At 50.4% G+C, this 24,267-nt stretch overlaps 11 protein-coding genes across 11 annotated transcripts; 4 read left to right on the top strand and 7 right to left on the bottom strand.

Annotated features, from left to right (window-relative positions):
* Window positions 1-815: 815 nt before the first annotated feature.
* Window positions 816-2,273, top strand: TRV_01400 (HIT finger domain protein, putative; the record flags this gene model as incomplete). The annotated part of the gene is made up of 3 exons (XM_003024391.1): window positions 816-871; window positions 1,021-1,383; window positions 1,451-2,273. 3 exons carry the CDS (start codon window positions 816-818, stop codon window positions 2,271-2,273), a joined length of 1,242 nt encoding a protein of 413 aa, XP_003024437.1.
* A 166-nt stretch (window positions 2,274-2,439) lies between these two features.
* TRV_01399 (oxidoreductase, short-chain dehydrogenase/reductase family, putative) lies at window positions 2,440-3,570 on the bottom strand (the record flags this gene model as incomplete). Its single annotated transcript, XM_003024390.1, has 4 exons — window positions 2,440-2,896; window positions 2,958-3,288; window positions 3,353-3,384; window positions 3,446-3,570. The coding sequence occupies 4 exons, from the start codon at window positions 3,568-3,570 to the stop codon at window positions 2,440-2,442; spliced, it is 945 nt and encodes a 314-aa protein (XP_003024436.1).
* Window positions 3,571-3,961: 391 nt separating this feature from the next.
* TRV_01398 (uncharacterized protein) lies at window positions 3,962-5,002 on the bottom strand (the record flags this gene model as incomplete). Its single annotated transcript, XM_003024389.1, has 1 exon — window positions 3,962-5,002. One exon carries the CDS (start codon window positions 5,000-5,002, stop codon window positions 3,962-3,964), a length of 1,041 nt encoding a protein of 346 aa, XP_003024435.1.
* A 760-nt stretch (window positions 5,003-5,762) lies between these two features.
* On the top strand, window positions 5,763-6,831 carry TRV_01397 (uncharacterized protein; the record flags this gene model as incomplete). The annotated part of the gene is made up of 2 exons (XM_003024388.1): window positions 5,763-6,516; window positions 6,635-6,831. 2 exons carry the CDS (start codon window positions 5,763-5,765, stop codon window positions 6,829-6,831), a joined length of 951 nt encoding a protein of 316 aa, XP_003024434.1.
* A 1,249-nt stretch (window positions 6,832-8,080) lies between these two features.
* On the bottom strand, window positions 8,081-9,752 carry TRV_01396 (uncharacterized protein; the record flags this gene model as incomplete). Its single annotated transcript, XM_003024387.1, has 2 exons — window positions 8,081-8,925; window positions 9,011-9,752. 2 exons carry the CDS (start codon window positions 9,750-9,752, stop codon window positions 8,081-8,083), a joined length of 1,587 nt encoding a protein of 528 aa, XP_003024433.1.
* A 3,022-nt stretch (window positions 9,753-12,774) lies between these two features.
* On the top strand, window positions 12,775-14,313 carry TRV_01395 (endo-1,3(4)-beta-glucanase, putative; the record flags this gene model as incomplete). Its single annotated transcript, XM_003024386.1, has 1 exon — window positions 12,775-14,313. The coding sequence occupies one exon, from the start codon at window positions 12,775-12,777 to the stop codon at window positions 14,311-14,313; it is 1,539 nt and encodes a 512-aa protein (XP_003024432.1).
* A 1,199-nt stretch (window positions 14,314-15,512) lies between these two features.
* TRV_01394 (Ulp1 protease family protein) lies at window positions 15,513-17,078 on the bottom strand (the record flags this gene model as incomplete). Its single annotated transcript, XM_003024385.1, has 1 exon — window positions 15,513-17,078. One exon carries the CDS (start codon window positions 17,076-17,078, stop codon window positions 15,513-15,515), a length of 1,566 nt encoding a protein of 521 aa, XP_003024431.1.
* A 58-nt stretch (window positions 17,079-17,136) lies between these two features.
* On the bottom strand, window positions 17,137-19,800 carry TRV_01393 (uncharacterized protein; the record flags this gene model as incomplete). Its single annotated transcript, XM_003024384.1, has 7 exons — window positions 17,137-17,274; window positions 17,358-17,660; window positions 17,722-17,775; window positions 17,961-18,044; window positions 18,105-18,645; window positions 18,705-19,167; window positions 19,317-19,800. The coding sequence occupies 7 exons, from the start codon at window positions 19,798-19,800 to the stop codon at window positions 17,137-17,139; spliced, it is 2,067 nt and encodes a 688-aa protein (XP_003024430.1).
* A 344-nt stretch (window positions 19,801-20,144) lies between these two features.
* On the bottom strand, window positions 20,145-22,062 carry TRV_01392 (uncharacterized protein; the record flags this gene model as incomplete). The annotated part of the gene is made up of 5 exons (XM_003024383.1): window positions 20,145-20,206; window positions 20,268-20,779; window positions 20,834-21,601; window positions 21,701-21,917; window positions 21,993-22,062. 5 exons carry the CDS (start codon window positions 22,060-22,062, stop codon window positions 20,145-20,147), a joined length of 1,629 nt encoding a protein of 542 aa, XP_003024429.1.
* Window positions 22,063-22,158: 96 nt separating this feature from the next.
* On the bottom strand, window positions 22,159-23,032 carry TRV_01391 (uncharacterized protein; the record flags this gene model as incomplete). The annotated part of the gene is given in 2 exon segments (XM_003024382.1): window positions 22,159-22,992; window positions 23,012-23,032. 2 exon segments carry the CDS (start codon window positions 23,030-23,032, stop codon window positions 22,159-22,161), a joined length of 855 nt encoding a protein of 284 aa, XP_003024428.1.
* Window positions 23,033-23,087: 55 nt separating this feature from the next.
* On the top strand, window positions 23,088-24,053 carry TRV_01390 (uncharacterized protein; the record flags this gene model as incomplete). Its single annotated transcript, XM_003024381.1, has 3 exons — window positions 23,088-23,393; window positions 23,447-23,650; window positions 23,724-24,053. The coding sequence occupies 3 exons, from the start codon at window positions 23,088-23,090 to the stop codon at window positions 24,051-24,053; spliced, it is 840 nt and encodes a 279-aa protein (XP_003024427.1).
* Between the last annotated feature and the right edge of the window lie 214 nt (window positions 24,054-24,267).

Here is a 24,267-nt window from a genome sequence, read left to right as displayed (position 1 = left end):
CTGCCACAGCGTGGGACGTGGACGGGTAAAAGAAAGCCCAGAAAAAGAGAAGAGCAGCAAGCAGCCAGCGAGGAGAACACAGGAGAAGTCGAAAAAACAAACAACTTTCCCCGAGGCTTTCTCCTGGCACTCTGCCATCTGCCGCTGCTCTTCTACTTCTTCTTCTTTCCAAGGGGGTTTATAGTTACGGCTGGCTTCTCTCTCTTCTAATAGTTGGCCCCGTCATGGAGGTTTAGCACACGTGTGGAGCGGGACGAGGCAAAAAAGACATGAAGAAAGTCAGCGAAAGGGAGCCAATAATAATCCCCTGCAGGACTTGAGCTCTCAAAAGGCCCCAATCCCTACATAGAATCCCCCGACTCCAGCATGGGCGACCCCCTTTCATTTACACATGACGTTTGACTGAGATGAAGACAAATCGGTACTCCGGACACAAGAGCTTCATGGCTCCGCTTCCAAGTTCTTCTATCTGAAACGAGACGATCTACAGAGCACGAAGCTCTTAGCATCGCCATCGAAAACAACCCCAGAAGACACAGCTCACTTTTTTTTGCATCTTCGTTCGGTTATTTTTATATATCAAATTCGTTTTATCTTCATTTTCATTTAATTTAATTTTTTTTTTTTTGCCTCCTCGAATAACACTTGATTACTAATATTTATCGATAAGATATCTCACGTGATTATGAGCTCATCGACTTTTTTTTTCGAGCTTCGAGGAAGAATAAGAAGGACGACGACGGCAAAAGAGCAAAGACGGACAGCCAACGCAGCTGAAACTAACTTATATTACGAGTCGAATTATTGAGAGGGCGATGGACAAGGAAATCCAGCTGGCCGAGCTGCCTCTCACGCAGCTGTGCGCAATTTGGTACGTCGATTCTTAACGCAACCGGCAGAAGGGGCGGTCAAACTGTCGGTGACATGGAGGAATGGCAGAGGATCCGGGACGAAGCTAATAGAATGATGGGATAATAGCCATGAAAAGAGGCAAAAGTACAAGTGCCCCCGGTGCGCTAGCCGCACGTGCTCACTAGCCTGCTCCAAACGCCATAAGCTATGGTCACAATGCTCTGGCATCCGAGACCCAGCTGAATACCTCAAGAGAAACGAATTGGCCACACCAGCTGCATTTGACAAGGACTTCAACTTCCTTACGGGCATTGAAAGGTCACTTGAGCGTGCCGAAGTCGATGCCGAAGCCCGAGGGATCGATCTCGTCCCCAACTCCGATCCCGATGGAGGCAAGGCAAAGCAACGGAGTGATATGGCGCGAGGCGAGTTGCCCTTGCAGCGTGGCATGGAGAACAGTGGCGTGCGCATTGTCAAAGCTCCAAAGGGAATGACGCGGAATAAATTGAATACATCCCATTGGCATAGAAAGTGAGTTTCTTCCCGTTGCACCCGGTTGTCATGGCTGTCGAATGCAAGCTGATCTATGCTCCTATAGACGAAGATGTCTAAGCTGGGCGGTTGAGTGGATATTCCCTGATGGCCAGAAAACAATAACCAAGTGCTTAGAGAACACCAGCGTTGGAACGGCACTCACCCGCGTGCCGCTGGTTAAGGAACTAGGTTTTGCCAGCCGCCTAAACGATGAGAAGATCACAGAGCCTCCAGCGAAAAAGAGGAAAGTATCCATTGAAAAGATCGTCAGGGACGGTGCCATTGATCCAGTGGAAGCAAGCACAGTCACATCTTGCACTCTTGAAGGTTCTGTAAGCGTGGAAGAGAATGGTGATCCCGCCCCAGACGATGTATCTTCATCTAAAACACTGAGCCCCGGACCTGCATTACCGTCCGCAAACGAGAGCGAGCCTCCCCTAACGCCGCTACCAGTAGCTCTAACATCCACAGCTCCACCAGCACCCGAAGATAACCCTCTTACTAACAATGATGGCTCATCAACACAACTACATATCTACCTGCACAGGCCGCAGACATGCGCCAAAGTCCCGGTTCTCATTCCGGTAACAGACCAGTCATTGGCCTTGGGAGCGGTGCTTCGCGACAGAACTGTCCTCGAGTTCCCCACTTTTTATGTGCTTGAGCATTCTCCAGATCAGATATCAGGTGAGAAGTATTTGCTGGAAGAGCAGTACGTAACTCAGTACAAAGATGATATCGACCCAGACGGTTCTGGTGAAGAAGGGGAGATAGATGAAGGAGAGGAAAGCGAAGAAGCAAAAAGACTCGCTGAGCTAAATGCTCTAAAGGTAATGGAAGTACTCAGGAGAGACTTGGAAGAAAATGTTGCATCGTATTTTGAATAGTCGGCTGCATTTCATCTCATGATATCCGGGAAACCCGAGGATATACGGAATACGAAATATTGGATCATATGTCGTGTTGATTTGTATACATATACAAGAAGGCGTTGATGTATACATATATATGTACCCATATTGGAAAATCATATTTAATATGTTAACCTTTTCATTATGCTAGTTTTCCAGGCACAAATGGATGCCCGGCGCTCAAGCCTCCACAGACTGCCCATGCCTGACCATTGACGTAGCTACTCTCGTCGCTACCTAGGAATAAGGCAACACGAGCAATCTCGTCAGAAACAGCCCCTCTCATCAATGGATTCAGCTGTCCGATTTTCTTCTCCGTTCCTCTGCTGCGAGCATGGTCGTACATTGCCTTTGTCATACCAGTCTCTACCACGCCCGGGCAGATTGCATTGACGCGAATCCCAGTACCACTCAGTTGGAATGAACATGTTTGTGCTAACGAAATGACGGCAGCTTTGCTGGCCGAGTAATCTGTTGAACCAGCGTTGGACCGCATACCAGCAACAGAAGCAGTGAGAATAATGCTTCCGGCTGGGTACGGTTTGGCAGGAGATGTCTTCCTCATGGCTATAGAAGCATACTTGGTAGCCAGGAAGGGGCTGTGACCACCAGTCAATCATCAAACCGGTATCTTGAAACATGATCGAAGTAAAGGCTTACCCCTTGGCATTCGTATCCATCGTTTGCATAAATTCCTCTCCAGAGACTTCGGTAAACAGTTTCGGAGCCCCGACGATCCCCGCATTAGCGAACATGATGTCCAGCCGGCCATAAGTTTTTATCACGTCGTCAACAACCTTCTTGACTTCTTCTTCATCTCCAGCATCAAACTGCCTCGTATGAACATTGACGCCAGGGTACAAGGATTCTATCTCCCGCTTGTGTACGTCGAGATGTGAATCTGCAAAGTCACAGATATAGATAGCTTTGGCACCATGCCGGGCATACTGATGGGCCGTTGCTCGTCCGATTCCGATGGGAGAGTTAGTTCCTTTCAAGCAAAGATATGTTAGCAATATCTCAATCAACAGACGGAGTAGCGGTAAACAACCAACCGGTTATAATCACGACCTTGTCCTTGATTCTTCTGCAATCGCAACTCATCAGCACCCGCAGACAAAGATCTAATAACGAAAAAGGCATCTCACGGTCCAAGAGAGTCCTGAGCAACCTCCCGGATCCTGGGAATATTCTCAAACTCGCCGGCATCAGGGATACCTTCTACCAGCTGCTGGCTGAGGGCTTGCAACCGCTTCTTAGCAACAGCCGTCATAATGCTTTGGGCGTGACGAAGGACGGGAGGAGAAGCCGTAAGGAATAGTTCGAAGCAGGGACCAGAATACAGCTGGATAGGCCGTGAGCTCCAGTCTCCGGTCTATATCATCGGTTATATAGCAACCTAGACAGCTGCCCAGCGGCTCTTCGTTCGCTCGCTTTGTCGGCTGTTGCTTTTGGGCGCCAAACGAAGTTCCGAGGTCCAGGCAGCTGCGGATGCAAACAGCGCAAACATGATTATGTAATAACCTAACCTCCTGTTCCCCAGAATTTGGTCAAAACTCTAGACGAATTTGATGAGATTTTTTTTGTTTACTTCGTACGAAGTACTTTGAATGCATTTGAACACGCAAGTATGTATATAAGACTGAGGGCTATAATGTACACTGTTATGCTACGAGCTTTTTGGATTTCAGGTAGGTATAGTCCGGCATCGCGGCTCGAACGTACTCCTCCACCAGGCGCCCAATCTCTTCTCCGAACTCCTCCCGCCATTTCGCTGCCTCCTGGTCAATATCAACATCGCCGGCAGCCTTGCTCGGATCGATCTTGGTAGAACTATCGATGGTTGACCTAAATGCCATGATACCGGGCCGTCTCTGTTGCTCGTCCTTCTCCCAGTTGAACTTCAACTTGTCGCTGTCCAGCCCGACAATGTTGCAAAACCTGATGATAACCTCTGGCTGCGTCATGATATCGTCTGCATCGAGAACCAGAGGCCACATACCCTTATCTCTCCCCTCCCCGAGGTTCCTACCAGTAGCACTGGTATTATTGGATTCCTGCATGTAAAAGTCGTATAATCTGCGTGTCCAGCGCAGAGTCATGACTTTCTTACACGCGAGTTTCCCTTGGGTTGACCTGGCTTTCTCTTCACCATCTGCCCTGACTGCGGCACGATACCACGAAGGGAAAGCCAGTGCTGGATGCCTGATTAAAAATATAGGTCGCCACGTTTTTAAAAAGTCGTCCGAGAAAACGGTCTTATTATGAGTTGACCGGCCATCAGTACTCTGCACCAAATCGTCCATTCCATGCATCACCCAAGGTAGCTCGTTAGTAACGCATCCCTCGCCGTGGAGGAATTCGGTCTCGGCTACTGGGTCCGTCAGGTAATGCGTGTGCTCCTTCACAATGACGAGCTTCCCGTTCGATTCAGCGTCCTCAACATGCTGAACAAGAGTATTATAGCAACTCTTGATGCAGGCTATCTGCTTTTCCTTTTGTTCGAGTGTCAATTCTTCAACATGTGTTCCAACGCAATTTAGGTCGTATCGTAGTAGGTGGAGTGGAGAGAAAAAGTAGCCTCCATCCTCACGGTAGGCAACGTTGCTTTGTCCCTCGAGTGCTAGAATTTTCATAAGAAGGTTGGAGGCCGTTCGAGGGCACGTAAGGAGGTAAAATCGGCTAGGGGAACGGTCTTTGGCCATATTGACTAGGTGTTAAATCTGGCCGTGGTGCTAGGAAATAAAGGTGAAAAATCTGTGGTGATTTTGTCGTTGGGCCTGGAAATCGATCGCCCCAAAGCAACAGGGAACCCATTTTTTATATATATATTTACCTATCGCGTTGCAGGAAATCTGCCTGTGCATGACGAGTGGTTCTATGCTGTGGCTGAAGCTATGAGTACAACCTCAGAAAAAAAACTAAATAGATCGTGCTAGGCACAAGCCCATTTGCATAGATTGTGAAATTGCGAAACGGGCGGTCATAGTTTTCTACTTTAGATTGGAGATCCAGGCAGAGTTGGCAAATCATAATTCTCGCCGCAAGGTCAACCCCTTGATTATGGCACAAAGTACTCCACGTCTGACAATGTTGTGGGAAAGCATCCACTGCTTTTAACTGAGAGATAGGATCTGATAGGAGGCCACAACTGGTGGGCAAGTAGTACGTGGTTGCTCTAAAACAAGTAACACAGGATGCGCAGTTGGGGGAAATTTGGCGTAAGATGGCAAGAGGTGCGCTGTCCGCGGGTGCCGTTGACTCCAAACAGAGCGTAACGCGTTGCCCTTCCCAGATCCAGCTTAGAATATTCCAAGTGAGTTAGCACGGGTATAAAAATACTGGATCCTTGGAATATAGGGAGAAGGTTACCCTACTATGGGCATATAAGATCTCTAGTCAAATTACCGGAATATCTGCACAAGTCACCCACACAGAGAAGAGACAGAAACACACCTCCTAACCATGAAGGCGCATAACCCACGTCGTTTCTACTTGATCACCTATCCCCGTACTGGTTCTAACCTCCTGGTTCGAATGCTAGGCCTGGATAACCAGCCCGACTTTGTCTCTGGAGATGACCGTGGTGGGTATATTTTCCTGCCGACTATAAAGTTGATGACGGATCTAGGCCTCCGTTCGAAGAGTATGGCAGATTGGACACCAAATGAAATACAACAAGTGCAGCAGAGCTACCAGGAGTGCTTTGACGAATTCCAAGAATACCTGGAGGCAGCATCATTACAACGCCGTTCAGTCATCATAAAGGAGCATGTTCATTTTTTGGTCAAACCCACCGCACTCAGCGAGCTAGTCTTTGGCGCAAACAACACACCACACGACATTCCCTGGACGCTTCAAATTCCTGAATCATACGGTCTAGAACCGAAACAATCATTTCTCAACCAGACCGTGTTGCCAGACGAGTTCCTCAAAACATGGTCACCAGCATTCCTCATCAGACATCCTGCTCTTGCTTTCCCATCATTATACCGTGCCTTGTGGGAGCTGGAGACCCCGGCGAATGACGAAGAGGCCGATTCCTTGGGAGAGCATTGCATGACACTGCGCTGGACCCGGGCACTATACGATTGGTATTCACGAAATTTGACGGCAACCGAATCTTACATAGACGGACGCATTACATGGCCCATCATCCTTGATGCAGACGACATAATGACTGATCCTGACGTGGTTGTCAGATTCGCTGAGATCATGGGTATGGACATCTCGCAGCTTAGCTTTTCCTGGACACCTGCTAGTGTGAAGCAGAAAAAGCAGATGGATCCATTCACGAAGAGATACCTGTCAACTCTCCTTGCTTCGGGGGGGTATAGTTCAAGGCAAAACAGCAGGGTCCATTGATATCGAAACGGAGGCGAAGAAATGGTGTTTGGAATTTGGATATCGCGCTGGAAAGAGAATCGAGCGGTTAGTGAGGGAGGCCATGCCGGATTACAAGTTCCTCAAGAGCAGGAGACTCACTCCAAGGCCACAAGCCCAGGAGACTTTACCAGTCGTAGAACTGTTCTGAGGAGGTTGATGTTGTTGTTGTGCTCGGATGTAGACGGAACCCCAAAATGGTTGTCACATGATGCGTCTCGCCCGGGCCCCGGCTGTCGACATAGACAGCAGATGATTCAATATAAATGTTGTCCTAGTCATAATATCATTACTGTAATATATAAAAATGCAAAAAGCGCGATTTTTTTTCGATTCTCAACAATCATACTCCGTAGCAAGTAGAGAAAGGCATAGTCTGCCAGGAAGAACCAAGCCATCAGCCTTCTATGAGCTGGAATGTAAATCTTCGACAACCTAAGGTTAAGAAGCACTTACCTACGACGGAATATATAGGGAACACGTCTACGACAGTGGAAGAGAAGATATTGAAGTAATGACTAATATGAAACCTAATACCTATCACGTTAATGATAGCTATTTACAAAACGAAACTTTCCATTCGCCAATCCAAATAACGCCAGAAAAAAGAGACAGGAATATACGGTGAGGGTATATGACAATAAGTAGGATATAGGTAGATAGTAGGGGGTGACACTAGTGTCTAAATATTCAGCTTGAAGGACTGCTTATAGTCCAGGTTAACGCGGGTGTTCGTTGGAACGAGCTTGTTTGGTTGGATTATAGAAGGTTCCAAGTATAATCTTGATAACTTATCGGGGTCGAGGGACAAGGAATTGGGATGGAGTATAGCAGTTGAGCGTTGGTCGTGGCCATGGCGTGGGTAGACAGTTGTTGAAATATCATTACACAGATATTCGAAAGGGGGTATCTCCGTTGATTGAAAGAAGGACGCCTGACCCATCCGTGTGCCATCCATAAATGCAGTTCCGTAAACCAATCCCAATCCAGGTCCAAAGTTCGCGATATGCCAGCGATTGAATGCAATGTAGCCGCCGCCGTAGAAAGAAGCCAAAAGCCCAAGAACCGAGCCGATCCGATCCCAGCCAGGTAAAAATGTGAATGACAACACCGGGAAATGCATTGACTGTCGACGGTCAAGTCATTAAGTCATTACACGAGGTAGTGTAGTTGGTATGGATGCGTGTTATAGAGCGAGTGTTGAAGTTGAAAGGTTGAAGTCGATATAAAGTGACGGGAGGTGGAGGACCACGTGAGTATAACGTGACCGCCCCCTCTTTCATCCAAAAATAGAAGAGAGAGAGAGACGTCCAAGTCAAACAAGACACAGCCCAGGGGCCAGATATCAAATATGACCACCATCGCCAACAGGCAACAGTGTGAAGGAGGGCCATGGTGACCTATTCCTTAGCTTCAGGGGGAGATGATGAAGGGGGAGCCTCATCCTCGTCTTCTTGCTCAGCTTCGGACCGAGAGGCAGAATGCGGAGACATGATCTCGGTTGGCACGGTGTTCATCTCACTAGGAAAATCATCACTCTTTGCCTCACCCAAGCCAGACTCGTGCGGACCACGCTTTGCAGACCTGAAGCTTCGTTTGGAAGACGTCTCGGTAGGAGAGACGCGGGCTCGCTCCATATGGCTAGGCTGCAACTTGATACGGCCACGCTCGAGGGCTTGAAGGAGCAACAGAGCGTTAGGCTCATCCCTGACGAAGTCTGAGAACTTAGACATCGTCTCCTCTGAGATCTGGGTCTGTTCGACGTTCCAGACGAGCTTGTCGAGTCCCTCGGACACAATAGACTTGGCATCACCGGCTGGAGCAGTCATGAAATTGGTGATGATCTTGTGAGGAAGGGCGCTTCCTGTTGGCGATGCAATGTCTTGCGAACGACGAGCTACCTTTCGGCGTCTGGGAGAGGATTGTGGAGATACAATTTCCTCCTGGGTGCGTTTGGGAGCAGCCGCATGAGCAGGCATGAGGTGAGAATGACGGCCTTCACCCATCTCGTTGCGGATCTTATAGTATACGAGACCCAAGGTGGCTGCCAGAGCTTGGTGACAAGCTTCTGGATATAGGCGAGCAGCCTCGGATCGAGTGATGTCAGATGGCAACTCACTGGAGTCACTATCATCGCTCATATACCCGTCTGCGGCAAAGGTTGATTCATGAGGACTCGCCATGCGACTCCAGTATTGATAACCTTCGAGCTGGTAGAACTCCGCGAGTTCAACAAGACGATGTGCTGGAGAAGAGAAGAGGAAAAGAAATGTTAATTTACTTGCAAGTTGGGGGAAGGTACGTATCAAATGAATCAATGATTCACTCACCCCTATTCATTTTCTTCAAGCACCAAAAGTTCCAGACGGTTCGAGGGAAGTAGCTGGGAAATTTGATCGAGCCATCATCCCCAATAACAGGGACAGGGGTGATGGGAGCGTGTGCGGTGATTGCGAGCGAGTTGAACCTGATTCGATCCATATGCTTGAACTGTTGTCTTGTATCTCTCTGCATCGTCATGAGGTCGATCTTAAGCTGGCTGACGGAAGCTTGAACACCGCTGACATCGATCCTGGTGGAGCACACGTCAGAGTGCATACGCTGAACATCGTGTTGCAGCTGGTCGAGATGGGATCGAATCTGGGTGATATCTGAATGCAAGAATCCATCCTTGGAAGATATATGGTTCACGCTTGTTCTGAGCTGGAAGATTTCCGCTCCAAGGCAAGAGAGGTCGGTCTTCAATGACTTGAGGTGGGAGACGTCTGATCTGGTCTTGCCAACAACAGCCTCAATAGAAGCCGTGATGGCTCGCTGGTGATCAAACTCTCGTCGAAGGAACTCATCTTCCTTGTTCCGGCGGTCGACATACGACTCCTTGGTCAGAGCAGATGATCGAAGGTCGAATACTTTTGCATCAAGTTGGTTCAGACGCTCGTGGATATGGAGAAGCTGTGGATCGGAGGCTGATGGAGGAGATATTTCGCGCTTCAGGGACAACCGGGGGCTACCCCCCGTCATGCTCGTGGCTCTCAGGAGCACTGGGCTTCGTTCGGTGGTGATGGTGGTCATGGTCGATTAGCGGATAGCGGTATTCATAGACGATGTCGAGTCTTCGACATAGACGTTGGTATGAATGAACCGTCCGCTCCTAGACCATAGCACAGGTGATATCCATTTTGAACAAATCGGGTGTACGTGTGGTTGTGAGATGAAGTTTGGCGTCTAGACTAATATATCCATTAAACTGGTGACGAAGGGACGACGGTCTTGATGTCGATGTCGATGGTCTTGATGGTCTTGGGCGTTGACGGTGAGTACGGAGTATGGAACAGTGGCCAGCAAAGGGGGCGGTGGCCATCGATCAGTCTTTGTATGAGCCAGGGCTGGATGAGCGCCGCCAAGTCTGGCTGAACACACCAGAAAAAGCATGAAAGAAAAGTTGGACAGGGATGGCCTGTGCCAGCGTAGGGCTCACTAGTCCCAAAGCGGAAGCCAGATCCAACGCCATGCACGGAATACGATGGTCGCTCGCCTGCATCAGCCGGCGCTGCCGTGGCACCCCGTCCGTAATCTATTCTCCTCCGCTTCCTCCACCTCCCTCCTCGCCCTCGCGGAGCATATACCCGTATCCTGCTCTCACGGAGTCCTCCTTAGTAGTAGCAGCAGCAAAGAATCTGCTGCTAGCAGGCAAACCTCTGCCCTTCTCCTTGTTTGTTCTCCTCTAACTAAAGCAGAGCAAGCAAAAAAGCAGAGCAAGCAAAGGGAGGACACAAAGGCAAGCTTCTGCCCGAACGCAGCCTGACATCAGCGGTGGGCCGTGGGCGCCAGGGGTGCCACAGAGGCTTGCGCCATTGGCTGGACGAAGATAGCTCAGTCCGGTGATTGGACAAACAAGGTGCTTTGGGCTCCCGGATGGATCCCTGGGGTATCACAACAAGGGTAACACCTGTGTATGCGCTAGTGGCATGACGGTATTTAATCTTGTTGAATTTGCACGAAGAGGAGGGTAGGAGACGGACTCCTGACTTCCCACATGCCCGGCACATGACTGCGTGACGGATTCGTGCTTCTTCGGCGCGTCCCAGAGAGGAGCCATCGAGTCATCGAGACGCTTGACACGGTCAGTTTTAACGAGGACGATCAAGAGAAGACGGTAAAAGGCGAAAAATGCGAAGGAGATACAATGAGCAATACGCTTGATCACAATGAACAATAAAATGGACAGCTTACGGTGTACGTCACGCGGTCGCCTTTACTCCGTACTTGACTGGACAATATGAAAGCACCCGTACTCGAGGCAGAGGATGGCAACATCATCATAGGCCATCACCGGCCATCATCGATGAGAGCTCCCAGTGGATCAACCAAACCCGAGGTTGTTTGTGTTGGAACTTCTATCCTTAGTGAAGCCACCACTCAGCTTCTAGGCCTGGTGCCTGGTCGCTCTGGCTGTGTGAGTCATGTGGCCCGATCCCACCCATGAATAGTAACAAGTCCATCCAGATGCTTTGTTTAATCTCTTTCAGATAGGCTATCTAGAGGCTCATGGTGGACATGGCACTTTTGATACCCAACCTATGGAATGGATACTCCCTGTCGAGCCGGGACAGGTTCAAGGTCGCCTCTTCATAAGGCTGAGTTTGGGCATGAGGCTCAGCGAGGGAGACACGGAGTTGATCTTCATGGATATGGGATCTCGTTAGCTCCACATGCTACACTGATTTTGTTGTCAACATTATCGATCTATATACGGAGTATTATGGCGTTATCATGCAATATCATAACGTATGACTTGGGTATCGGGTATCATGGTGGGCAGGCTGCAACATCCTAAGATGTACGGAGTATGGCGTCGAGGCTGAACGACAGCCAGAATCATGATCGGTCCAGTCACCATCCAAACGGAGAGTAAGGCGTCTCACCCGGCAGGATGTCCAGGCAGAACAACCCGGCCCAGAGTTGTTGGAATGAGGCACAGCCGCCAGGGAGGGTCTCTTGGAGAGAGGATGGGAGAGAACGCCGTATAATCAAAGTGGCATCTCTGGAAGCAGCCAGCCATGTCTTTCTTTGGTCTGCAGATAAATGATATAGCAGCGTATTAAATATAATCGTCGCATCGATCTTCATATGTATACATATTGTGTCTCCAGCCTTCTCCCTGGTTCTTCTCTGCCAGTAGCTCGAAGTTAAAGTGCTTTGAACAGTCACCGTGCACCCTATCACGATCTAGCAGAGAAGTCAAGGGAAACAAGACGAAACAAACGCTCCCACGGCTCTCACAGTTCCCATCCTGACCGTCTTCGAGACAAGAAAAGGACTGCAGTTTATATCTTTTCTCGAGCGACAACAAAAGCGACTTCGCCCCGAGTGGTCACTTTTGGCGGCGGACGAAAAGGGAAATGGCGCCAAGAGTTAACGGATTAAATATATCCCATTCACGTGATCACTGAACTTGAGCCGCATGGGTGGATGTGATTGGATAGATTAAGTTCTTGTTCTTGGCTTTGCTCGATGATTGGATGAAAGTCTTAATTTTTTAAAAGAAAGAGCATAATAACCAATTATTATTATTATTTAGGGAAGAATTTATTATCATGAAGACTTCATGGATCAACGAAGCAGTTCTTTGCAAGTACTCCGTACCTACAATGATAATGACAGCCCAAAGATACCGCATCTTCCCTGGATATGTATATCCTGTTCCCTAAGAGCATTATCAAAGGAGAACCCTTCTCACGGCATTAAGTTTACGAACATCTAACTATACCTCTGAGTACTTGAGAGGCTTGTTGCACACGGAATCGTGGGGAGTTCTAGGACTTAGATGGCTAGCTAGGGTCATCTCGAAGCAGTATAAATTGATTAATGTAGCAGTACTTGGTCTGCTGATATGATACCGATGTATACTGCTCTCCCGTCGTGATGACGATGACGATGACGACGATGACTTTGTTGATACTGGCTGGCTCTTTCCCAACCATGGTTACGGTGACCGAAAAATGGCTTCGAGATATATAAATGCATGGCATCTCAGTTTACAGGAGAAATGTCAATATCCCTTTGCCCATGACATACGCACACCCCGTTAGCTATGAGGGGCCTCTGTACTGTTCCCCTGACCGGGTTTTTCTGCTCTACCCTTCTTCTCGGCCTTGCTACAGCATCAACACCAGCCAGTAGCTGGGATAAGCTTCAGCAAAGAGACCTTAATCACAATAACCCATCCGATCCCTGCGATTGCTACGTCGTTTCTGGTGAAGACCCAGGGTATTTCAAACATCACCGCTTCTATGATTTCCGAAACCGGGGTTTAGAGCTTGCTGCAGATAAGGAGAAGCACCAGCAGCAACAGAGACGCAATATAACCTCTCGAAGACTGCCTGGGACCGGACGTGGAGGCATACCTGGACACATACCCGGCAGCGTGGTTGATTTCGACTCAAAAGGCCGCGATAATGAAGCTGGAGGAGCCCCCGATCCTAATGCTGACAGCAACGAGTTCCATCCTACTCTGGCCGGCAGCCGCTTCATTGAGGACTGGGATGTCCAGAACTGGAACAGAGAGGGATCAGCCCTCTTCCCGATCCCGATTAGAAACTCACATCATAATGTCTTCATAGTACGCAATAGCACGGAAAGGGGAGACGAAACAACACATATGGTTCTTCGCACTGTACGGATGGAAAACCATACTTCCACGGCAGAGGTTCAGACTCATGATACTGATATCTTTCATGTTTCACTTCGGGTCAGGCTACGTCTATATGCTAACTCGGGATGGTTCTATTTTCCGAAAGAAAAGGGTGGAAACATAAGTACCGTAGAAGATGATGCTCATTATTTCCTCCCAACTAGCTATTGGATAAAGGGCCCTCCAGTCGGTGCATGTGCAGGTGTTTTCACATACTACGGAAAAAACGACGAATCGGACATTGAAATCCTCACAGGCGATCCCTCAAACCTCGTCCGGTATGCTAATCAGCCGGACTGGGACCCCAAGACTGATGAATCCATACCCGGTGCAAGTGATGAGGTAGAAATCGCTATTCCTTGGACTCACTGGGGAGACCATCGAATTGACTGGTTCCAAGACATTAGCCGTTGGTACTTTAATGGTGAACAACTTGTGTCGAAAACGTATGGGGTTCCCAAACATCCCAGCATGTTGATCCTCAACCTATGGAGCGATGGCGGCGAATGGACGGGGAACATGACCGTCGGTTCATCGGTATATATGGGCGTTGAATGGGTGGAGATGGTATACAACAAAACTTCTGATGTTGAAGGAGCCCACAAGAAACATATCCGGGCTGGTCTTGAGTCAGAAACCGAAGGCGATGAGCACGATAAGCACGAGGACAGCGAGGGCGCGCAGCCCAGGGCGAACAAAGTCCCTTCCCTCCAACCCGCTAGACACGGCCGCCCGAGACCCAAGAAGAAACAAGTCGGCAAAGGGAAGATTGGTGGCCGTCCAAAAAATAAGGGCACAGGGAAGGGCAAAGGCAAGCATAAGGGCAAAAAGCCAAAGACAAAACCCAAGCCAAATGACGAAGACAGCCAGGAGGAAAAGTGCAAAGTAGTTTGTCGCGTTGATGGGGTTAGGACCCAAGGGGTCCCTGAGGTCATTTGATGGCCTGTTCATGCTATCTGTCCCTTGTGATGCGCAGCGTTTTTCCATTCTCCCCCCTTTTTTTTTTGACGATTTGGATAGCCAGACAGCCCTTTGGCTGTTCGGAGCTTAGAGCTCGAATGGTTCTCAGTTATGTTAAGTAGGCGAATGGACGGCATATATGACCCTGCCTATTGTTATATTCGAGTGAAGGTGAAGTAGTACTAGTCCAGCGCCTGAATATTGATTTCATTGTCAGGCTTAACTTGGTAGTGATAGAATCAACTGCTTGGAATAATACTTCTTGTTCTTGTTCTTTGTTAATCACTGCGGGATCTTCCAACATTGTAACATTGGTGATTCACTACTGCTCATCAAATATAGGCCTATCAAACCTCAAAGTTATAAAGGCCCTAGTACAACAAAGCCTCATGGGCTACCAACCATGCTTACTACCAAAATCTAATCAAGACCAATCCATCAAATGCATGCATTACGTAGGGCAGTAAAAGCCCATCGCTCTCCAAATCTATTCATACAGCGCGATTAAACGCGCGACGAAAAAAGACATAAAAGCCCAATTCAAGCATCAAAACAAGCCCCAACTCCAGGCTAAATTACACAGAAAAAAAAACAAGATATCAAAACACACCGCACCCATGCGGTCCCAAAACTCCAACATCACTTTTCTATCGTAAATTTTTGAATCTGCAAATCCCCAAACTAGATTTGCAGCTTTGGCATCCGGAGCCGACATTGACATGACTTCATGGTTATGGTATAGTGGAAGAGGACTTTACTGGCTCTCAATGAAGAGAGCCTGCCTCGAAGTCGTCTCTGTCGGAACCATCACCCCGAGACCTTTGCGGAAGCTCGCCAGCGGGATCGAAAAATTGTTGAGGGAGTAGGATGAGGAACATGCCTGGCAACGGAAGGTCTGCTCTATAAAGGCTCGGGCGAAAAACAGGCTGAGCACCCTCGACAATGGGAACCTAAAGGACCCAAAAGTTCGGGGCACAGCAGGACTGCAACCACCTCTGCCAATGTAGAACAGTCACACCCTAAACATTCCCGAAGGAAGCTTGGGCGTGTCGTGCAGCGGATACAAAATATCCGAGGCGATGCTTTCATCCATCTCTACGCCACACACACTCGGAACCAGGCAGGTTGTTTCTTGTTTCTTCCGTCCGGTATAGAGCTATGAACCAGATATCAGGTTATTACAGCCTAGGTCTGACAGGGAACTCAACCTTCGGGTCGAAATCTCCTTCGAACCCTCCATTGAGGATTTCGGCAACGATCCTCTTGCGGATCGTGGGAATGTCTCTCGCCCCATATGAGAGAGGCAAGCCTAACACCACCAACTTAGCAGTGGTTAGGAGGAACACCCCACAGTCGCTGCCGTTGTCCTGTTGTGGAGAGTTTGTCGGGAGAACCCGCCATTCCTCTTCGACGAAGAGGTCACACAACTCTCCCTGGAGCCATTCCTTCACTCGGCTGATGTGAGCTCGTGAAGCGCCGCCTAGGGAGTCGAAGTACTCTATGGTTCGAGCCTTCGGTTTGACGACCATGAGGGTCCAGTGCGCTTGGTTGTGGATAGGGATGAGAACCACCTCTACCCCCAACAAGGCCGGACCCCCAATCTTAGCCCGGGAAGCCCAACGCCGTACGGACTCGTAGCCTCGGTCCCTGAGACTAGAGTAGAAGAATGAATTGAAGGCGTGGTATTTGGGCTCCCGATGCCTCCCTGAACTGCCCGATGCCCTTCGAGCGTAGTCAAGGATTATTGCGAGGTATGCGTTTATCACCTCGTCATTGAGCCACGCTAACGGGGTGTAGCATGTCGCAAAATCCTTACGGGTCAGGGGGTCACCAGAGATCGTTGTCCCAACCTGTCGGTAATCGGGAAGGGACATATCAGCAGTGAGACGCGAGTCCCATTTGCTGCTGATGGGCTTGATGAAAGGGCCCTCTGGTGACTTGTCGCCAATAGTTGTGTGCGCCGGCTGCTGACTGTCTTCCACCCCTGCTGCTGGTCTGACTGGAGCGCTGGGGTCATAGACGCGGATGTCAACAACTGGCTGTCCGAGTGGAGCACCACTGGCTTCATGCCAGTGTACTCGCCGCCGAGTGCGTGGGCCTGCTGGTCTCGGTGTATAGCCATCGTACGACTCATCTTTACGAGACAAGTCGGTGGGTGTAACACCCTCTGGGATTGATGGCTCGGTGGTGATACACGGTCCAGTGGTAGTTGATGGCACCGAAGCACTGGCGGGTGGCGGAGGTTCGGAGGTCTCGCTGAGCTCTGAAGTCACTGGCGCGACGGGTGACTCGGGTTGTTGTTGTGGCTCAGGTAGGAGAACTTGGGCAGGCCGGGATTTTAAAACGAAATCCAAGTTCAACTTCTCGACTCTCCGACGTCTCTCCTCAAACGAGGCATCTGGGCGATAGCCTCGATATTCAATTATCGATCCTCTGAAGGTATCTTTCGCCGGCCGCACAAGGCGTTGTTTGGTAACGCGGCCTGGTGCAATAGCGGAACCAGGCTTGTGCGGCATGATTTTCTCGATCGAACTTTTGGCAGTCTTCGATCGATGGCGGCGAGAGACACCTCGCTGGTCTAACCGAGCAGGAGCAGGAGCAGCAGACGGCACAGGCACTGGCTTTGCTTCAGGGACGTAAAGCTCGGCTGTGATACTGGACTGTAGCTCGTGGACAGCGCGGGATGCTGTCTTCTTTCTCTTCATGCGCTTCTCTTGGAGTTGACGTGCGCGCCGCTGCTCCATGCTCGAGCCCGGGAGCTTCCGGTCACGTCTCGATTCGGTTCTTCTGCGTGGAGATTGCCTAGTAACAGAGGGTAAGGGGGTAGCCTGAGAGGTCTGGGATGTCCATGAATCGATGGCTATTCTCTTCGCTGACGAAATAATATTCTTGCTGGTTTGTACTGTCCAGCCATAGCAGTCCATTAAGCATTTTGGCAAACTGTAAGCAGATCGGAGGCACTCCACAGTCTAAAAGGAATTAACAAAAGCCATATATTAAGGGGTATATAGGGTGCAACTTACCTTGAGAAGACGTGACTCAGGTTGTAAGAATGTCATGGGGACGTCAGCCGGGCGAGGCACCACTGTACTTCTTTCCGGGCCGGCAGATTCTATGCCCCCCACCATCAGAAACTCCCTAGCTCGAGAGTTTGGTGATGGCAGAGCGTCCTTTACCTCTGGAGAGGGCTGGACGGGCAGGTCAACTGGCGCCGCCAAGGGTCTGGGCGGGGACACTGGCCAGCTGCCTGGAATTTGCGAAAGAAGTGAATTGACATCGACAGCTCCGTGGCTTGAGCTGCCGAATTGCAGTGATGCTTCAAGGCTCTATAGGCTTGGTTAGCTGTTACTGTATCAATATGCAGAAAAGGGGCACCTGATCACTTACTGAGCCTGCCATGCCATCTCGATTTCTGTTTTGTAGTTCAAACCAGTTAGGTCGCTAGTAGAGACGTTAGCATTATATATATCACATAAATAGATGAATGTTATTCACCTTCACTCTTGTTCCCTCGGGACTCCTGAGACCTATAGCCTCTAGCAAGGATGCGGTTTCTTCCACTTGTGGTGGGCTCTACGGGAAGATATTAGTTGGCTGCAAATAGTGAACAAGAAGAAGAAACTCACAGGTTGAGAGGGAGCGGTTTCCTCAGACTGATGGGGAGGAGTGAAGACATCAACCATTGAGACATCCTGAGGGGAATCAATGACCTAGACATGTATCAGTAACCAAAGAGATAGAAGATGAGAAGATAGAAAGATATGACTTACATTTGGTACAGAAGAGGGTGCTTCCTGTCCCGTCTGGTCAGAGAAACGGTCCTCGTACTGCTCTGGCTCGTCGACTTCTTCAATAACGCGCTTTCTAGGCGTGATAGGAGGCGAGTCCTTGTTCAGGGGTAAACAGGGCTGAGTAACGGGGCCATTCTCTGGAGCAGCAGGCGGAGCTTCTCCAAACCTGACATCGACGCCAGCGAGGATACGAGCCCACTGCCTTTTGGGCGAGCTTCTCTCCAGAGGACGTCTGGTGAGTGCTGGACGGTGGTCGGCTGAAGTGGCGGGATATTCTAGCCCCATGGTGCGTCTTCGACCTGCACGAGCAACGAGTAATTCGCGCTGTAAAGTTAGAACTTGTCCTGGAAGAAGAGTTCTGATGGGGGTAGTAGGCTCCCATTCCATCTGTTCTGATTGAGAGGCCATTGTGATGGTTGTAGAGTGGCTGTGATGGATTTGATAGAGGTTTGATAGAGGGTTGTAAGGGAGTTTTGGAAGCAGTCTGACGTGAGACGCGTAGAAGAGAGAAGACTTTGAGCTTTGAAGCTACAAAGGCCTTGGTAGAGGTGGGTATGGACGCGATGGTCTTTGACAGACGTAGAGTAGACTTGATAGTCTTGATACGCGTGGTAGAAGAGAGTTTTGGTAAGGGGTAAACAGGAGTCTCTGGGCGTGATAGAAGGGCAACGAGAGAGAGAAGACGGTCTGATAGACCTGGTACACGCGGTAGAGAGGGTAAAGAAGACAGTAACAGACGTCTTTGAGCTTGATAGAAGGGTAAAGAAGGGCGTTGACAGTTTTGCAAGGTGGTAAACGGAGAGAAGACAAGATGTCAAGACCTTGAGCTTTGAAGCCGGTGAAGTCGAGAGGACCGATCTGATGGATTTGGCAGAGCAGAGATAGACAAAGGGAGCAGATGGTAGAGCAGACTTGAACGTGATAAAAGCAAGGATGGTGAGTAGACGTTGAAGCTGTAAAGACCGTAATGGACGTGGTGATGTTGTTGTTGTTGGGAGGACAAAAAAGAAGAGAGGGAAGAAGATATTTGGATGTTTTGATACTGAGGGAGGGAGAAGCGCGTCTTTGTGTGGGTGAGGTAAGCGGGCAGGCGAAGTGAAGTGAAGTGAAGTGAGAGCATTCATTCATGTTGCTATGGCGATGGAGATGGAGGGCAGAGGATGGAAGCATAGAGACTGAGCACACACTTACGATGGAGGCAAGAATCACCTCTGCCACCAGATGGGCTACCAGAGGCAGAAGATGATACAGGCGTAGATGTAGATGTAGACGGAGGTATAGGTGGTATAGACGATATAGATGCAGGAGGAGACCTGCTGCTCGCCTGGAAGATACGGATGCCACCCCTAGGTAGTCTCCAGGCAAGCAGTCTACTGTTACTGAAGCTGAGGCTCTGACGGCCGGGTATGGTGGGTATACGGGGTATGCTAGGAAGAAAAACAAACGACACAACGCTATGGTATACTTGCTGGCAGATCTGTTGAACTCTGTGGAAAAAAGACAGCTCGTCCAGCAGGCGCATTAAGAGAACTACTAGAACGCCGGCGCAGAAGACGAAGCAGCAGCAAAAGCACAAGAAAAAAAGAGGCTGGAGCGGCGGGGGAGAGTCAAAGGGGGAGAGCAGCGCGCGGGAGAAGGGAGAGGAAGAGATGAAGTGTGCGGCCGCGGCTATCATGAGGCGCTTCTCGTTTTATATGAAGCCGAGCAGGTTCCCTAATGGGGTAATAAACGCGTTCTGGAGGCGGAGAGAAAGCGAAAAAGGTGAACCCTGCGCAACCTTTTTTGGGCATGTCACGTGGTTTAGACGCGTGCTTAGTCATGGCGCTTATCTTTGTCTTGACGACATCAAAGAAAACGACGACGAGCCAACGACAGTGACTACGAAAAAGAAAGGACGATATAACAAAGAAAAAGCAATGAGATATAACGGATATGCCGAAGTTCTAATTAATTATGATGGTGTGGGTGCATGGGTTGTGTGTTGTATGTATGTATATATACAGAGTTGTTAGTTACTTTTTAGTCGAGACCCAGCAGGTGGAATAATATGGGACTGCCGTCAACGGCAACCAGTCCGATACCTAGGCGGCAGTTAGCGTAGTTCATATGACACGCAAAAGGACTAGCATGCTGGGGACCTACCTGAGTAAACAATCAGCTTCGTGACAACTTCTACGTCATACCGCACTCTAGGTGGCGTGATCCTCAAAAACATGTCCTTTTCATCATCCTCATCATTATTCGTTACTTTCCCATTACCGTTGGCAAGGGCATCTACGGATTGCCCATTGCCCTCTTCATAGATCTGGGCTCCAGATCCCATCATATTCTCATAATCATGAAGACTCCTCGAGGGAGACTGCGTGTCTGACACATTGGAGGCCGTTCGTTTAGAGCGCGTGGTGGGCCGTAGGGTTGGGCTCTTGACGTTCTCGCGCAATGGAGTGGGTGGCCGGCCGTTCTCGGACGCTGCGCTGGCTCGTCGGCGTTCCTGCCGGTACGCAATGGCTTCATAGGCGTCGGCTTCTGATTGTGGGCCGATGGAGACGGCCCGCCGTCGTGGGTGACGGATAGAAGTGAGCATGGATGGAATGTCCGAGACGTTTGGCATGACGTCGTCGTACTTTAGCTGGCCCGGGATGCGCGTATATTCCCTGTCGAAAGCGTTAGTGGATGATGCAGGGGCTAGGCGTGGGAAGGTTACCTACGTAGCACGCTTGAAGAACCGTCGGGGCAGACTCAAACCTAGACGCTCGATGACTCTGAACAGCGGTGGCAGAATCCTGAGCAGCGTGGGCTTCATCACTTCCCTCCATACGACGACACATGCCACGCCAATTATAATGCGAAGCACGGTCTTGAGCCAACCCATGCGTTGCAGGTCAAACGGAACCGTGGCCGGCGTAGGGACGGAAAGCGAATACTTAGTTGACGCAAAGTGCCAGTTCCCCAGCTCTACTCCGGCAAAGACGCCCGCAAAAGCAACACTGTCGTCGAAACAGGGACACGAGTCTGCGGGCTCTGGATGTACACGCACCAGCGCGATGATGACAGCAATGATGACTAGGACTTCCTTGATCGAGCCGGTAAAGAGGTATTCATCGAACTTTGGCCCGTAGACGCATTGGACGAAGCCAAGCAGAGCTCCGAGCATGCTGCCAACCACCACATCGAGGAAGCCATGCATGCCGCAGTACAGCCTCCCGATCACTATAGAAGTGACATAGACGTACAGTCCCGTCTGGAGTAAGGTGGATGCAAGCGGTGCGAGATCAGACTGCGAGCGTAGCGCATGCAGGGCGTAGACGACTATCGAGACTGCGTTCGTCGAGTGGGTTGACGGGAAGCCGTACTCCAGCGCAGCCGAGCCGGACATGGTGATGCGCTGCAATGGGGGAGAAAGCGGCCGTGGCAGACACAGTAGGTCCTTCAGGAACCCGCTGAAGAAGACTCCGGCAGCAAGCAGATGAACCACCCTGTAGATCCCATCGATCAAAATTAACATTCAACTCTGCGAAAGTAGGTATGTAACTCTGAAAAAAAGACTCATCAGAAGAGACAGGCAGCTCACTCACGCCCGACCAATGCCCGTGTGTCCGGTCCAGAAGAGGACGGGCAGCATGACCATGTAGAAGGTGTGTGTCCCCAGGTTCGCGGTGATGGCAAACCAGGAATCAAGCGAAGGTGTGCGTATCCTCTCCTGCAGCCATGCCAGGTACGGCGTCTCCCACCGGACGAGGGGCAGGGTGCGCTGTCGTAGCTTGTATCTCCATGCCGGCAGCTTCCTCTGGTCTGGGAGGGGGGTCGGAGGTGGTCAGTCAATCAGTCACCGATCAGCGAATTGAGAACCAGACGGCGAGGACTCACAGTGGTTCAGACTAGCGAGTCCGGCGTCTATCTTTGTCTTTTCCTTTTCCTTCTCTGTGTCTGCGGCCATGCTGTGCGGTGCTGTTGGCGCTGTTCTGCGTCCTGTGGTGGTGGCCGTCTTGACCAAGCTGCGAGCGAAAGGGTAGGTAGGGACTGTGCGGGTTCTCTAACTAGCGGCGAGCGACTGCAGCAGAAGCCATCGAGCATCCGCCACAAGCTGTAGCTGTCTATCTGGCTGTCTGTCGCTGACGGCTAGAAGGTAGAGGCAGTAAGTAGTAAGTAGATGCTGTTCGTTGCTTAGTCGAAGCTGATCGCAGCCTCTTTGCGGCTTTGTGCGCGCTTGGCAGGGGAGGGCGGACTCCTTTGAGCCGAGGAAGACGGGGAGGACTTGGACGCCACAGGCACGCACAAGCGACGACAGCGACGACGACGACGAGAGAGAGAGACGAGTGAGACGAGTGAGAAACAGGAATGCCATTGCGGACTGGCTGATTGACAAGACAGTCTGTCTGCAACGGCCGCCTATCGCCTGCTGTGCGCCTCTGCCGTCCAAGTCTCCCTGGTGATACTCATACAGTAGAAGCCAGGAGAGGAGAGCCAACCAGGACCACCACCACCACCACCACCATGACGAAAGACGACGAAGAAGAGCTCCATGGCCGATCAAGGTGAAGCTGGATCCCTGACCCAGCCGGCCAGGAACCTGCAGGCGGTGATTAAGCGGGACAGCAGCGCTGGTTGGGCTGGGCCGGGGCAGGGCGTTGCCATGGCAGCAATCGGCAGACGCAGGGTAAACAACAGGCCAGCCAGCGCCAGGCGGAGGAGAGAAGAACCACAGGAGAGACAGCATGAGAGACAGCTGAGGAGACGCCACCTGGGAAAGAAATATTCTTCGTCTTCCGTCCTCTTCTACTCCTTCTCTTCTCTTCCCTTCTTCTTCTTCTTGTCCTCGTTTTCTTCTGCTCGTGTAACTCGTTCGCTGTTTATCTCGGACTAGACGCTGTTGATATCACCATCACCACCACCACCATCACCACCATCAACACTCAACTCAGACATCAACCACACACGGACAATACTCAGAGATAGGACGAGATGTCAGTTCACACTTTCGAAGAACGATATGGACACAGCCATATACGGCGTCACTCGTCCGTGCTTAGCGAGAAGACTCCCCCTCTCTCCCCACGCCGCAAGCCTCTGCGCAGCCAGAGCACCCGGGTCAGCAACGGCACCATCAACACAGACCTGAGCGTCTCGTCAGGGCAGGCCTCGCAGCTCTCGCAGGGCACCTCGGTCACCGTCCCGCCCTCATACTCGAAGAAGTTCGTGGTCGTGGGGGACGGCGGCTGCGGCAAGACTTGTCTCCTTATCAGCTACTCCCAGGGATACTTTCCAGAGGTAGGCTCTTCTTATATCTCTACACACGAACGAGATGCTGATGGCGGGGATAGAAATACGTCCCGACTGTGTTTGAGAACTACATCTCGCACACCATACACAAGCCCTCGGGTAAAGGCGTCGAGCTGGCTCTATGGGACACCGCAGGACAGGAGGAGTACGACCGACTACGCCCCTTATCCTACCCAGAGACAGACCTCCTCTTCGTTTGCTTCGCCATTGACTGTCCTGTCTCGCTAGAAAACGTCATGGACAAGGTAGGTCCTCTTTATTTTTTTGGGACTTAAGATTTATAATTAGGAGGTCCGGAATATCCACTAACTGAAACAGTGGTACCCTGAAGTACTGCACTTCTGCCCAACAACCCCCCTCATACTCGTGGGCCTCAAGTCCGACCTTCGGTCAAACCGTACCTGCATCGACTTCCTCAAGGCCCAGGGTCTCACCCCCGTCACTCCACAGCAGGGCCAGACCGTTGCAGAGCGCATGGGTGCAACATACGTCGAGTGCAGCAGCAAACAGATGATTGGCGTCGACGAGGTGTTTGAACTTGCCGTCAACACCGTCATCGACATCGAGGAGAGTGCCTGGACCTCCAAGGACTCGTCAAGGGGTAAGGGCGGCAAGAAGGTGAAGAAGAGAAGTTGCAAGATCCTCTAACTACTGGCTTCCTCAATAACTTGTTGATGCTGGCATCTTCTTTTTCCATCTACCTGGTTGTCTCTCCTTTTGATTCAGCTCTTTTTAACACCATTGAAATGACGCTCCTTTCAACGACTATTGATGTAAGTATGACATGACGACAGACGAGATCCATGTCCAACGTCGTGTTTAGCCTGTTTGCTGTCCGGCTCACTCTCTGTGTTTTTTCTTC

The sequence above is a fragment of the Trichophyton verrucosum genome (genome assembly GCF_000151505.1).
Source record: "Trichophyton verrucosum HKI 0517 chromosome Unknown contig00116_1.f1.exp, whole genome shotgun sequence".
NCBI lineage: Eukaryota > Fungi > Ascomycota > Eurotiomycetes > Onygenales > Arthrodermataceae > Trichophyton > Trichophyton verrucosum.
The sequence above is the reverse complement of the archived record's forward strand: the minus strand, read 5'-3'. Positions and strand labels throughout refer to the sequence as shown.